General features: G+C 38.3%; 1 protein-coding gene across 2 annotated transcripts in view; it reads left to right on the top strand.

Annotated features, from left to right (window-relative positions):
* LOC108970606 overlaps positions 1 to 15,923 on the top strand; it is a 96,891-nt gene that overhangs the window by 55,625 nt on the left and 25,343 nt on the right. For both annotated transcript variants that reach the window (XM_018936089.1, XM_018936090.1), the window contains 3 exons: positions 654 to 795; positions 1,207 to 1,463; positions 4,119 to 8,005. In XM_018936089.1, coding sequence (XP_018791634.1) covers positions 677 to 795; positions 1,207 to 1,463; positions 4,119 to 8,005 — 4,263 coding nt within the window. In that variant the 5' untranslated portion in view covers positions 654 to 676. The remainder of the gene's footprint in view (positions 1 to 653; positions 796 to 1,206; positions 1,464 to 4,118; positions 8,006 to 15,923) is intronic.

Below are 15,923 nucleotides of genomic sequence, written 5' to 3' on the forward strand. Positions count from 1 at the left end.
ATTTATAAAAAGCTTTCTGCTAAATAAGATTTGCTTTAATGCGCTGTGTAAGAAGGCTGATTTGAGCATTGCAAATATGTGCAACACACACATTCATATGTGTGTACACATGCAAACACCGGTCTGAGTCATTTATCATGGTGTGCAATGCGTGTCAACACTTTAAAATGCCATCATTTGTTTAAAACTAAAAATAACCGCAACAACTTGCAAATGAACAATGCGTCCCAGCGCGGCGCGGACACTTGCTGCTGTACGGGTGTGCTGCGGTGCGAGTGCGAGGCGTGTGCGTGTGCGTGTGCGTGTGCGTATGCGTACTTCACGCTGACATGCGAATGTGGGTTAAGTGATGCCTCGCGTTGTTTGCCCGAAGAAGTTCTAGACGTGTTGGCTTCTATGTTTGTGTGTGTGCTTGTGTATTTGTATGTGTGTAAGCATCTCAGTAAAGACATGGAAAAAATGTATGTAGATATGTGAATTGTTTATCATTATCAGCTAGCACTATTTTTAGGACGTTCCGCAATTGAGGATTCTGCTTTACGCCTAAAACCCGCCAGCTCCCAGTTGTGCTGTGGATTTGTTTATGTGCATACAAGCACACTTCTCTACATACTCATTGTAAATTCCTTTTTTATACTTGAACAAAATTGCAGTTAATATCGGAGGAATAAACAAAATGCCAGAAACTTGCCGCACTTCTGCTACAGAACGCCGAGCGCGGAATTCAAATGAAGCGAGCTGGAGGGAGAGTGCCCCAAGTGTTTGCGATAATAAACAACGAATTGCTTGGACCAGGTGAAAATATTCACACTTACATATTGTTGTTGTTGTTTGCTTTGTCTTTCTTCTTGTACCTCCTCCCGCATGTTTGTGTTGACCCACCCACAACTTTCCGTACTTTTAATTATAAACACTAAAATACATATATATGTATATACGTTCCTCCTATGCATAAATAACCAGTTAATATGTGTGCCTTGGGCGCAGCTAATGTGAATTCAAGTGTATGAGTATACTTGGGGCCAACGCACCGATCCAACACTGGCGCACTTACCCTATAAAACGCTTGGAAAACAAAATATTTGCATACCTTTAGGCGCACGTACAAGCGGTCGCCGCGAGTGTACGAACACAGAATTTTTGAAAAAACGCTCTTATCCGAATTTCTATTTATGCAAATAATAACTGTATTCCATTTTCTTTTAGATTTAAATGCAACGAATCGCAAAATTTGAGACCAGCGACTTCCAATCACAGCGAAAACTTTAAGAACGAGCCGTTTGACGAGCACTGCGAGGATTCTGAGAGCCGCTGTCGTTCACTGAGCAGTAGTGATTCCGCGGTCGAAACGAGTAAGGGCTGTTGCTGTCCGAGTCACTCGGATAAGTCGAAATCGTGTTGGAAAACCAAGCGAAAACTGATAATTCGGCAAAGTTCACATGCTTCCGGCTTAAACGAAAACGGTATGTGACTCTTTAGCTTATCATGCCACAAAATAAAACAATGCTAAGAGGTGTTGTTGCACATATCAAACCTGAAACTCGAAAAATTTAAAAAATTGAACATTTCAAAATTTGATAATTGATTCCAATGAATTTTTATTTTTTAATTAATAGTTAACAGCGACAAGAGGGTTTTTTGAATTTTTTTGTGAGTTTTTTGAATTTATTTTGTACTGAAAATTACCTTAGCTGTAATACCCTTCACAGGTGCATAGCATAAAAGAGTATATGAACATCTTTATCTTGATTTTAATCGGTCAGTTTGTAGGCTATAGTATAGCTATAGGCTATAGTAGTCCTATTTGAATAATATAATCGAAGATGATAGCCCCTCCTTCGACCGTATTCTATGAAAAATTTCGTGATTTCGTGAAGATAGCTTGCGAACTAAAAAGTGTTCCATTCCATAATTTAATTTTCAAACTGAAGAATGGCTCGAAGTTTGTAGCGCATCATTGGATAATAATCTGTACCAAATTACAAGTATGTTTCGGATTGTATGATAGCTATATATAACTCGTGATTCAAGTAGAGGTACTTTTTTCAATAGCCTTATCAGATCACTCGTGAGTTATACCAAGCTGTCATGTTATTTTTGTCTAACATTTCATGAATAGACTTAGTCCCGAACAATGTTTACAAATCGCTCAAATTTATTACGAAAATTCACGTTCTCCTGCTCTTCAAAAGTTTCAAGAATATCCGACGTTTTCAAGCCAAATTTTCTTCCGCGATTAGGCCTATTTCTGGCTCAACGGGTATGTGAAGAAACAAAATTGTTACATTTGGGGGCGAAGACCAACCTAAAGTGAGTTTCATTCAGAATAACCAGCGGTTTGGTGTGGTTCGAGGGCCGGTGGAATTATCGGTCCAAATTTCTTCAAAAATGATGTCAATGAGAAGATAACCATCAATAGCGACCGTTATCACGTCATGTTAACCCGCTATTTGATGCCTGAAATTGGAGCTGGTGATCTCAGCGACGTTGTGTTTTAATAATACGATGCCACTTTCCATATGTTGCTTCAATCAATGGAATTATTGAGAGTACACTTCGGTGAGCAGATAATTTCACGTTTTGTTGCGGTCGATTGGCCACTAAGATCCTGTGATAACACATCGTGTCCTGTGGGGATATGTAAAGTCCAATGTCTATGCGTACAATCCCGCTTCGATTCAGTCTGGGAGCCAAACATCACACGTATCATTCGCCACTTTCGCTTTATCACATTTTTAACGGTCCGACATCGGTGCTTTCGACAAATGAAGCGACAGGTTGGTGTGGCTAAACCGGTTCAGCTCGTCTCGCGGATCATTTATATTATATTTTGTATAGCTTCCGACTTTTCTTTCTGGGTGTTATAAACATCGTGGCATCTTAATATATCCTGTTCAGGGTATAAATTTCTATCATTCAAAGAAAGGGCTTAGTAAATGCAATTGACATCGTTCTGCATTAAACCAATTGATCTTGAATACTTTATTTATATCCTTGTTCAACAATGTTTGCAAGTTTGAAATCACAATGAAAATGAGCATTGCTGAAGTGCCGTATGTGAAACTTCTGTCACGCGAATATTCTGTATTTACAATATTCTGTATTAACAATATTCTGTATTAACAATAACTTGGCGCATTTGATGTTGATACTATAGTGACTGGTTTCCGCTTCCCAAGGAGCGACTCCTTTGTCGGAACCGTCGATATCGAACAACTTCAAATCAGACAACTAAAGGATATTGCTGCGGTACAAACTGGTCGATCAAGTTCAAGTCCTTGTATGTGGACATTTTTATTTGATAAGATATCTTCACGAAATTCAGCACAGATTATTATCCAAAACTTCGCTATGATCTACAAAGACATTCATCCGATCGGATCACTACAACATATACTTGCAATACAAATTGACCGATCAAACTTGAGGCCTTATATAGAATACTGTTTTATCTGACCAGATATTTTCACGAAATTTAGCACCGATTATTGTCAAGGCACTGCTATAACATTCGAATAAGTGGTTGAGATTGGACCACTGTAGCATATATGTAGCTGTCATACAAGTCGAGCGAACCCGATTTCTTTTTGAAAACTTTTTTTTATTTGTGAAGGGTCTTCCAGCTTCGATACAACCGAAGTTAACGTTTTTTCTTGATATTATTTAAATTTACAAAATAACTGTGAAATTATTTCTAATTTATGTTGCCGAGAAATATCGCTTCAAAAATAGACTAATTCTCTAGACAGCGAATGCAGGAATTAATTATGCTCAGAAATATTTACAACTGCACGCGCACATGCACACTCGTGCCGCGCAAAGCCGTGTAAATTAAGTTGGCACACATTTCATATTTCATTCGCGTTCTTCTTCTTCGCCACATCCCTCCGCACGAGCTGGAAGTACGCTCAACATACAAAATAAACTACTATATAAAAATAGGCGCAGCACATCTACACATATGTATATAAATTAGTATAAGTATATAGGAGCATTGTATGTGAAAACTTTAATAATAAAATATGACTTTTGTGTTTTATTGTTAGCCTCAGCGAATTATTTTTAAATCAAGTGTCTCATCTTTTTCTGTTTTGGTTTCTATTTTTCAACAATTGCAGCTAGGACAACCACAGAGGCACCAACCGCAGCATCAGCGACTACATCACAATTGGCAATACTTCGCGGTCGATATGCAAGCTGCGGCGAGCATACGCTTCTAGCCGGTCCACGAGATGTGCAACAGAAGAGCGGGCGTGTGAATAAAAAGACCTCGACATCGCTGCCAACGACGCCGAACTTGAGTCATTTGCGACGGCCGAAGCCGGTGCAATACCAGAAGCTATCGCTGGAGTCCGCGGATGTCGATGATGTGAGACAGTTGACGTGTACGCCGAGACAGCCGTATGCAAACAGCTTGGAACAGCTGCAGATTTCAACAAAGAAGTTGCAAAATACGACGAGCGAAAGAGGCTACACGCTGTTGGGGCAACAGCACGCCCAAGCGCACCAACCAGTACGCGAGCAACAGCAACAGCAGCAGTCGCTGCCGCTGCAACAGCAAATGATCATCGGCAATGTACTGCCGGCATTGGCAGTCCATGGTGATGGTACCAATAAAAGGCCGCATGTACTGGAGGTTGCGCACACAAAGAAAAACGAATTTATATATGCGAATAACGACAACAATAATACTAACAACGAAAATGTGAATGAGAGCGGATCGGTTGAGCATCTTCCCACTTTGACGCCTACCGCATTGGCAACAGCTAGCGATTTGGCAACACAACCACTGATAGATCAATACGCCAGCAGCCAGCCGAATGATCAGAATGATGAAAATAATGGCCACGCGCCCTTATTATTATCGCGGCTGCCATCTCACATGCCATTGTCGGCTTCGCAATGCTCAGTTACCGCAACGTCGACAATACAAACGACTCAACCCGCCAACTCGGCCAACACGGCCCACTCGACAGTTGTTGCCAAAAACACGCTGGCCTTTTGTGAGCACTGCTGTGCAGAAAGAGCTAGCATGGCTAGCGGTGATTATTCTCAGGGCGCATACGCCGAGCGCAAGCGGAATTTCAGTGGTGAGGACCAGGCGCGATGTTATCGCGAGAACACCGATTCAGTCTCCGATCTGTCGTCGTACCGATTCGTTTCCGATGAGGATGAAGTAAGCGCGTGCATCACCGCTAACGAAACAGCTGCCACAGAGAATAATTCCTACAATAACACTAAACTTTACAATATCAAAAGAAACAACAGCAATAGTAATAACAACAACGTAGCACAAGACAGAATATTAGCTAAAAACTGTCGCGTTTTATCCCCCGCACCGTCGCGCAAGCAAACGCACTCGCACTCGCGTTCGTGCTCGTGTACGTCCCCGCCAACGTCGCCGCCGTTATCGCCAACATCGTCGACGCGAACGGGTGGGTTGTTGCCAACATTGTTGACACCCGCCGACACACAAACGACAAAAACGACAGCGACGCGTCGTGCTTCCCCCGCCATTTGTTGTTATACAATTGACAAACCCGTCAGCGTACATTATAACGCGACTGTTTTGGAATACATACCAAATGAAACAAATACATTCTTAGTAACACCTACGTCGGGACAGATAACCGCAACAGCTCCTCTGCCAATTCGTGGCACTTGCACTGCTAAGAGCGCCTATACCTTAGCGCCGGAAGCGCGCGACTCCAGCGAATTTCCATGTCAAGAGGGTCTCCTATCCACGTCTTTACCCAGCGATTATGGTAGTGTGAGGAGCGCTGCCAATAACCTGCAGCACACGCCACAAAAATATAAGCCCCCGCCGCCCGAACCACCTCCCAAACCAAAGCACGAAGCAAGAACTATCTATCAGACAGCAATATATCCGAGTTCAAGTTCGTCACTACAAGACCAATTGGGTGTGTTGGAGACGCGTTTTCATAACGGCGAGCAGATTTGTAGCAATGGTCAAAATATCCAAAGTAAGGTAAAAAAGTTTGAAGATACAAGCGCCTTAATTGAGCCACAAACACAGAGATCTTCAAGCTATCTGTCGCCTTTTATTCCAAAAAGCGTAGGAAATTATACGCTTAATGAGGATTCCAAAAGAACCGAAGAACGTTGGTCACATTCGTTGCGCTCTCTTGAACGCTCCGTTTCACCAGAGCGCTGTGAGCTGTTGAGTTGCTTTGGAACGGTTAAAAATACCCGAAGCGAGTCCGCAAACACCACAACGAAAATAAATAAGCACGACGAGCGACGAGCAGATGACGCACGGCGAAGCAAAGAAAATAGCCGTCACGGTGAAGACTGCTTAAAAAGAAACGATAGAGACAATAACGACGACAAGGAAACGAAATTTGTCGCGCGTAGCTTAAGCGAAAGCAGCTGTTCGGTGTCGGTGGCAACGTCGATTGCCAATGAAAAGTGTGCCATCGAAAACAAAAATAATCATCAGCAGCAGCAGCAACCACGTCCCCAACAAAAACAGTCACCCGTGCAACCACCAACACCACCGACACATCACCATAATAATATTAATAATAAACGGCGTAATTGTGGAGACTCCGAACAAACTCAACCGAGTGCAGCCAACGGGAAAAAATCAGCCTCGACAAGTGTTAATTCTGTCGCCACTGTAACTAACGGTCTGCTCAACGCGTCTAACACATCTGACACGCACACCGTGTTCAGTGCTGGCAGCAGCGCCTGTGGGGAGTGCAATAACAACTACAACTGCAGGGCAAGGAGTCACGCGGAATATACGCGTTCGGTGCCCGCATCATCTGCATATCCTTTTACCGCAAGTTCGGAGTCGTCGTGCCAAAGTTCGCAATCATCAGTAGCCTACGCAACTTCGCCGTTACTGAAACACACGCTGCGCTACGATAGTTACGGTCGCTTGAAATCGGAACGCGTTTCGCGCCTTCCCACAATCACCAGGTCACTAGCCAATGGTCGCAAAGCGGCTAGTGAGACGCGTCTGCACCGTGCATTTCAAAATGTTTCTACCACGTCTAAATATGACTTGCCCACATCTTTGTCGGCCACTAATATTAAGCTAACACCGACTTTTTGTCGTAAATTCAATTATTTAAGTGACAAATTCGAGGACTGTGTGGCCGAATGTGAAGAATTCGAGTCAGAAATCGAGTCTACAGTTGTTGAATGTGAGAACCCAAAGCAACAAAAGCGGGACACTATTGAAGAAGTTGTGCAAAACCTTGTGCCAGCTGTCACCAATGCGGGACAAATAGAAGCAAATACGACAGATGTATCTCAATCGTCACCTGTGCGTAATGCCAGCACTTGCCACGAGTTCGACAAGGAATTGGACTTGAATTTTACAAATACAGTGCCACCACAACAACAGATCTATAAATCTTTTAGTGATACTCAAAATTTTGTGTCTATTCATAAAGAGAACCAAGAAAATAACAATAATAACAATAATAACAATAACAACAATATAACTGGGGTTAAATCAAAACGCTTTTTTAGTGACTACTCGCTGAAATCGGACTTTGCCGAGTCAGACAGTAATTTGCCGTGTCGGTGTTCTGCTAAACAACTTGCATCACTGACCGAAGCGATATCTCCCACCTCGCCGACGTCACCGATCTCATTAAAGTCATCGAAATCTTCTGGTGGTTTGAATCAAAAGAATTCACAATCTCTGCCAAGTGTTCCGCAGTCGAATGGTATACAAAGTCCATTATGGCTTAGTAGTGAGACCATCGAATCGTCGCGCGAGAAATCTTTTGTCGACGATTTGCAATCGAGTTGTAGTGATCAGACAACAATCTTTCATTGGGATAACGAATTTTCGCATTCTGCCACATCTTTATCTTCGACTACACAAACCGCTACGGAGAGTGGTGGCAACACTCTACACAGACCTATAGTACTCAAACGCATTCCAGCCATACAATCGTTTGGATATAGTCCATCAATCGAAACAAGCTCGCTGGGTGCTAATGCGCCTGAAAACGACGAAAGGGAGGTGAGTACTAGTGCTTAGTCGATGTAACTCAGGTTGAAATATAAAATTATAAATCCATCTCTCTCAAGGGCTTTAACACAGGGGTTAGTGTAAAAATAAACGTAAATACTAGGGTATGTAGAGAAAAATTACTGTAAGAGAAATGTCAGTTCTCCTTTCATTTCATACAAGTATATACATATAGTAGCCTATAAAAAGGAACATTTCGTATCAGAGATAAAGAGATGCTGAACTCTCCTCTCACTTGAAATTGAGAATGTAAACATCTATCCGACTTTGACATTTGACTGAATTGGTAAGGTTTTGACGTTTATCAATTGGGAAGACTGGAACGGCCTAATCGAAATCCTACCGAAAATACATTCGGGTATCGAACATTTTATATTGAATATGTATATTTGAGTAGGGGGCAGTGTCGACCAGATTTTATATATTTTTGCTCATCCCATATACGAGTACTACTAATATGCCACATACTCAAAAAAATGTTCCCTCGTTTTCACTTAGGTACCTTACATACAATCACCAATCATATGGAGCAAGGTCAAGTGGATGTCCGAAAATCTTGATAAAAATTAAAGGGGGTTTAAGTTATCGAGCAATTCTATCTATTTTAGGCAAAAAGTTACACTGTTGTGAATTAAACATGTTCTTCAATTTTCATTGAGATTAGGCAAATATTGGCGGATTTATCCAGCATAAAGTCATCTAGAAGTTCTAAAATCTTTATATTAGGTATATGGGGGCTCAGGAGAGTATTGATCCGAATCAACCCATTTTTGATACAATGAAATACTATTGCCAGAAAAGCATTCTGTGTGATTTTCAATTTCATATATCACACATTGAACGATATTTTTGGTCAAAAGTCAACTATTGGTATCGGGTCCACATATTCGGTACCTAGGGGTTTGAACAGTTTTAGTTTAAGTTGAACAATTATTGGTTAAAAAGGTGGATTACTTTAAGGGAATTATTACCGCAAAATTTTATTCCGTTATATTAACTAATTTATGACAAAGAAATATTAAAAGAATCTTACATACTTAATTTGATCTAACGGGTCTAGAGATATGGGATTTCATCAAAAAGTGGGCAGTGCCACGGTCATTGTCCAATTTTCACACCGGCTCCTTATACCATTTATATACCACTCATCTGGAATAATTTAGCAGGATTTCAGTATTTAATTAAAAATAATAATAATAATAAAGCAGTACTCATTTTATGCAAGTGGCCAACCTAATTCAACGAGCTTTAAAGGGAGGGAAAGATGGGCAAAATGTTTAAGCTTAGATGTGAAGTAAAAACCTTTTAGTTTAGTAAAACAAATAATTTATAGCTCGACCTCCCCCAAGACTTAATTAACCTTGATATTATTAATATTAAATACATACTATGTTGTCCAGAATCCATAAAAAATATTTTCCAGAATTTACTTCACGAAACACAAAAATCCTCTTGCAATTTCGAAAACAATAGAAAGTTTCGCGAATAAGCACGTGCGTTCTGAACGAAGTATAGGTTCCGAATACTAGTGGGCAATATATCGGCCACTTAGGCACTTAAAAGAAGTCAATTTTGAGTAGCATTGCTGAAGTTTGTAATTTTCATTTTTGTTCGGTTTTTGAAGGAAAATGTGCCGCTCAAGATCACTATAAAAAATGTAAACCAATGAAAATTAATGGGAATGTGAAAGTTAGTCAGATGTGTGCAAATTTCCAGAATTTTTGTTTAATTACAAAAAGTGGACAAAAGTAATTAAACGTTAACTTTCGTCAAATAAATAAGTTTTCCTTAGAAGAACTTAGTTCCAATGGTTCAGTTTGTATGACAGCTATATACTATAGTGATATCGGCGGTTCCAACAAATAAGCAGCTTCTTAGGGAGAAAAGGCATAATTTCTCAAAATTGGTAATCGATATATAGACAGACGAACAGACAAAGGATGTATGTATATATTTTAAAGGGCCCGATATTTCCTACAGGGTGTTACAAACTTTGTAGAAAACTTAATATACCTTGTTCTATCGAAGGACAAATCCGGAAAGAACTAGAGTATTTTATTCTTGGTAGACCAGTATCTAAAAACAGACCAGTATCTAAAATGAACACTTGTCTCTGATATTTACGTCCAGTAGATCTGAAAAATTATCTTGTTAGAATTACATCCCGGTAAGATTTAAGAGTCTAGGAAGATTATTTTCAAAACTCGTGTTCTGTGCGGCTAACCAAGCATCTACATTTCTACATTTCTACATTGAAATCATTCATTTCCAATGAACATACTTGTAATCATTTAAGTGCGAATGGTTGAAACAACCTTCATATATTTACATAGGTATACATACATGCGAATCAAACATTTTATTAGAATAAATTTTTGTTGACTGAATTGGCTATAGCTCAGGCAACTAGTTATTTTCATTTACCGTGCGATTCTGTACCGTGATACAGTCACAAGGCTCTAAATTTGAGATTTTAAGTTAGATACAATTTTTGTGACTTGAGACGATTTTGCTATTCTGTAAGTGACACTCACAAAATCTATACAGAGATGTTTTTTTACAATTGAATATACATAGATAAAAATGTCGATAACAAATACTATATAAACTTTTGTATAACATAGTCAAAATCATATTTACCAATAAAAATAAAAATATATGTTGACTTTCTTTCATAAAATGTACTAAATTTATGTATAATTGATTGATTTTGGACCTTTTCGTGTTTGAGTTGCCTACAAAATATAAAAAACGACAATTGATTAACATCTATGATGATCTCTATTCAGTATATTCAAAATGGCAAACAAAACTTCTTTGTAGTTTTGTGTTTTGCTCACTAACATGTCTCAAATTTGAGGCAATATTTTGAGACTATCGCTAGGGACTGTTTAGTGAATATCACTGGCCAGCTCGGAACCAGAAAACGTCGCGGTTTTGGAGAGATAAGACCTTAAGTTTAAGGCTGAATAAAATTAGTAAAAAATTGGGCACAGGATGGTGTTTAATACAAGCGCTGGCGGCGGTCAGTTGTCATAAATTCTGTTCAAATACAAAACTTGAGCAGTCTTTCGCAACAAAATTCACTGATTAGTCTTGTGTCTAACTAATATTATATTTAATGGAAATCAGATGGTTTATTTGAAAGCAATTTCTTGAACGTATTAAAAGAATTCTATCAAAGGCCAAGTTCGGGTTCAACTGAACATTCTATACTCTTTCAACTTGCAGGAATAAAAGTCAGAGAAATACCTTAAGGTGTAAAACGTCAACCAGAGAAACGAAATCTGAGACATTTTATATATACACATACTCTATATAACTCATACACTGGTCGACAAATTCGGCAGAAGATTTGTTAGAAAAACGAAAGTCATATGTAATATATGGGTTGGGCTAGTATCTTGGTATTATTGCCAATACCACATACTATTAACAGGCCACATATTAAAAATTGTTTCGTTTCATTAAGGTATCTCACATACAATCAGCAAATGTATAGAGTAAAGTTACTCGGAAGTTCGAAAATCTTTATATTAGGTATATGGGGCTCAGGGAAAAATTGACCCGCTTCAACCAATTTTTGATACGCACATATACTATTATAAGGAGAGGAAGGTAAATCAATCGGGCGGGTACTGAAATATGTGATTTCACCTAAAATCGTCCACTTTATACTCCGGCTTTCATAAAGGCCTAGCATACCATCTCGGGGGTAAAATTTAATGGCTTTAACGAATTTAGTTGTTGAATTATCGCACTTTTAGTGGGTTTTAATGGTACCGTTACATGGGGAATGGTCGGGATTATCTTCCGTTTCATTCACTTTTACAGTGGCGATAGGTGTAGTACTTAAGGGATTTGTTAAGAAGTTGGTTATTGCAGTTACAGCTTGCACGGACGGACGGCCGCACGGAGAGATAGGCTCTGGTATTGGTGATACAAACAACCGTTAGGTGAACAAAACTTTTATACTCTGTAGCAACATGTTGCAAGAGCATAAAAAGTATTCCAAGTGCACGCTAGTGCATACATATATGCGTATGTACCATACATATATACATACATATAAGAGTGCATGTATTTGTTATATCTATTCTTCCCATTCGCAATATGTACTTGAAAGCACGTATGTACATAAGTATGTGGGTCTATAAGACTACAAAGTGTGGCAATCACTCTCCGGCAAGCTGAATATTTTATGAAAACAAACAAAGCTATTTCGCTTTTCACAAACTCGATGCCACACATTCGCACATACAAGAGTCCGTTTAGCAGAAACAAGCGAATTTTCCATTCATTTACTCACCCTTATTTATCTTTATTAGATTTGAATTTCGATATTTATTGAATCGCCATTAATGGACTGGCTGGCACGCCGCACTGCGCTGAGTTTCCAGCCAACTTTTAATATGATTTATGACAAAAACAACTTGGACCCCTGTTTTCGCAGGCACAAGATTGTAAATCTTCGAAGACAAGTGGAAACTATAACAAAATAATATTTTTCTTCGAAGAAATTTAAGTTGCTGAATTTGCGTATTGACATACTTACACACATACATACATGCACATCTACTAAAATGTAAATATTATATTGTGTACACAGTTACATTCACGGTTTATGCATTGGTCATTGATACCGTGACGTAACTTGGAAATGCTTTCTCTACAGGTGTTGAAACTTTATATACCCTTTATATGTACATATGTATATTCCGGTTCACTTTAATAGGAGAACATTTTATTTTCAATATACCGACCAATATTTCTGCTTTTAGACATCGCAAAAACTCCGTTTGAGCTTGGGTCTAAAGACGGATCTATATTGAAAAATAAAAAAAATGTTGTGAAAATTAAAAATATACCTGTCATAATGTTTTTATATGTGGTGTTTTAAATTTGCTTCACTTGAATAGCAAGAGTAGTTTCAATACAATAATTTATTCAGATTAACCATAGAGGTGTAAAGGGTTTATTCAAGTTTTATGAATTGACGGTTTTAGTATTTAGTTCTGTCTCCCTCATTTAAGATAATTAAAAAAAAAAAAAAATTCTGTTCGGAAGGCTATTTAAGTAGTCCAAGGATGTCTCACTGTTTGCAATTTTTATCGCTGCTATAACGGATTCTCGGTCATCGAATTGACGGGCTGACTCATTTTCATTATATTAAGGTCAGCATAATAGGATGGTCACTTCAACAGAACTCACATTTTGAGTTGTCATCCAGATTTTACTATCCTTGCGGTGTGGATCGGAGCATTGTCCTGTTAGTAGTAGGAAATGGGTTCAAAATATTGGAAATTTGTTGAAATGCAGATTCGAGTTTTTCTTTGTAACGAAGATACAGTCATTTTTGGTGTTTGAAATTGTAGCTCAATTGTTTCACAATAACATACCGCTCCTATAAATTGGGTTTTGGTTGGTTCACTTTGATCAAAGCTGTGAGAAATTTTGTAAATATTATACAGCTATATCTATGGTATAATGGCTTAGAAGTAATGGATCACATATTTATAAAGCTGAAAACGAAGATCTTATCAAAAGTTCAAACAATAAACGCTCTTATCTTATTTCAAACTCAAATTCGAAACTTTCTAAGAACTTTTTCTTTTCCCGAGTTTTCCAAATAGGAAAGTTCTGTTCGTTCTCATTCTTCTAATACCTTCTTAAATACATTACTTGTATCTGTGGATTGTTGTGTGTACTTATGTATGTAATATTTAGCATTCAATAATATCTTGTGAGTAATTTCGGTCGTGAATAAGCCGCTACGTACTTACGCAGAAGCACTCACACTACTACACAAATGAAAATTTATGCACAAATGGGAAAACAAAAACCAAATGAAAACTAAATAATACAAAACTAGAAGATAATAAGTAAAATTGCTAAAACAACAAAAACAAAAAAAAAAGAAAAGAAAAGCGACGATGAAATAAGAAAAAACGTTAACTTCGGCTGCGCCGAACCTAATATACCCTTCACAGGTGCATTTCTTTTAGTAACTATGTGTTTTTATGGTAGCTATATGCTGCTCCATACCAAATTTCGTGAAGATACATTGTCAAATGTGAAAGTTTTACATACAAGAASTTGATTCCGATTGTTCAGTTTGTATGGCAGCTATATGTTATGGTGGTCCGATATCGGCAGTTCCGACAAATGAGCAGCTTCTTGAAGAGAAAATGAAGCTCGCAAAATTTCAAAACGATATCTTAAAAACTGAGCGACTAGTTCGTATATATGTATACAGACAGACGGACAGACGGACGGACGGAAAGACTGACATGGCTAAATCGACTCAGCTCAACATACTGATCATTTATATATATAGTGTATAGTTTCTCCGACGCTTCCTTCTGGGTGTTACAAACTTCGTGACAAACTTAAAATACCCTGTTCAGGGTATAAAAACAGAACATAAAAGAAAATTGATGAAAATTCATTCAGTGCTCACTAATACACGAATCCATATATAATCACAACTGTATGTGTGCATGGGTAGGTACATACATGCGTTTGTGAGTGTGTTGATTAATGCCTCGTTGCCTTTATTATTCGCTCATTTCATGGCTCCTCCGCAGCGCTTTCGAGTATCAAAAACAAACTAGCGAACTGTCAGCCGCCAATTCAGCGCCGATCGGATCGTTACAATTGTGTCCGTACATACGGACATTTTTATGTATGCTAAAAATACCGTTGTGTTTGTATCTAGCGATGTATGATTACAAGCAACGAGAAATCTACGTCATGCAATGGAAACAAACTGTGGGTCAGAATGACGTTTCACGCGATGAAATCAAGTGAAGACGCTCGTGGGGCGCCCCCTTTTATTTATTATTGTAAACAAGATTTACATCTATAAACAGTTATTCCTAAATCAGAAATATAGCAGACCCATTTTTATAATTTTGCAAAATGTGCATTTTACGGTCGGTATGGGGGTTTCACACATACATAGTTGTTTTTGCCCTAAGATGTTTTACTGCCAATAACAGCTTTTCTTACTAGAATTCGGAATTTCTTCTAGAAAGAGAATTGAATATTCCAAACTTTTTATATCCTCTATATATAATGTACATATGTATGTATGTATGTATATTAAATTTGCCACGATGTTTGTAACATCCAAAAGAAAACGTCAGAGACACTAAAAAGTGTATGTACATAAATGATTGTGCGTCGTACATATATATTCAAGATTTACACCCGTCCATTTTTCACCATAAAGCTGGTCGGTTGTCGGATCGTTCGATGTCGGACCACTATATCAAAAACCTGCTTGCTAACTGAACGATTGAAATAATGTGAGTGCGAGGTATGTACACTTGTGCTCATAATTAGGTCATTCAGTACTTTTTTACATCATGTAAAAAAACAAGGTATATTTCTTTATGCAACATCCCTAATATTGCGCGAGCAAAAAGTTCCGTCATTCTAGGAACGCCACCGAATTACAGCGCATTGTCAATTAAAGTGTGCTCACATAATTAAGTCATTCTGTTTGAAACGGGTAAATTAAAATTTTTTCGCCACAATTTACATCAATATTGTTCTTTTTTACTAAATTAAGTTATTTTTAACAAAATTTGTAGTCATCGTCGTTATGGGCAAGAATAAAAGCACAACTTCAAGCGAAAAAAGGGTCATATGGGAATGTTTTCAAAAATATCAAAATATTGCCGAAGTTGTTGATGTTTTAGGATTTTCTCGAGGCAAAATTAATAACGCTGTTCAATTTTATAAAAAAAATAAGACTTTTGAAAATTTACCGCGTAAAAAGCCAACGGGTGGTCTGTTCTGACGATATTGTTAAAATAGACGGGAAAATTACAGGTGAAATGTACAAAGGAATACTGGAGAACAATTTAGACGGTGATTATGTGGACAACTTACCGTTAGCTTG

Source organism: Bactrocera latifrons, unplaced genomic scaffold (assembly GCF_001853355.1).
Source record: "Bactrocera latifrons isolate USDA-ARS-PBARC rearing strain unplaced genomic scaffold, ASM185335v1 scaffold_301, whole genome shotgun sequence".
Classification (NCBI taxonomy): Eukaryota; Metazoa; Arthropoda; class Insecta; order Diptera; family Tephritidae; genus Bactrocera; species Bactrocera latifrons.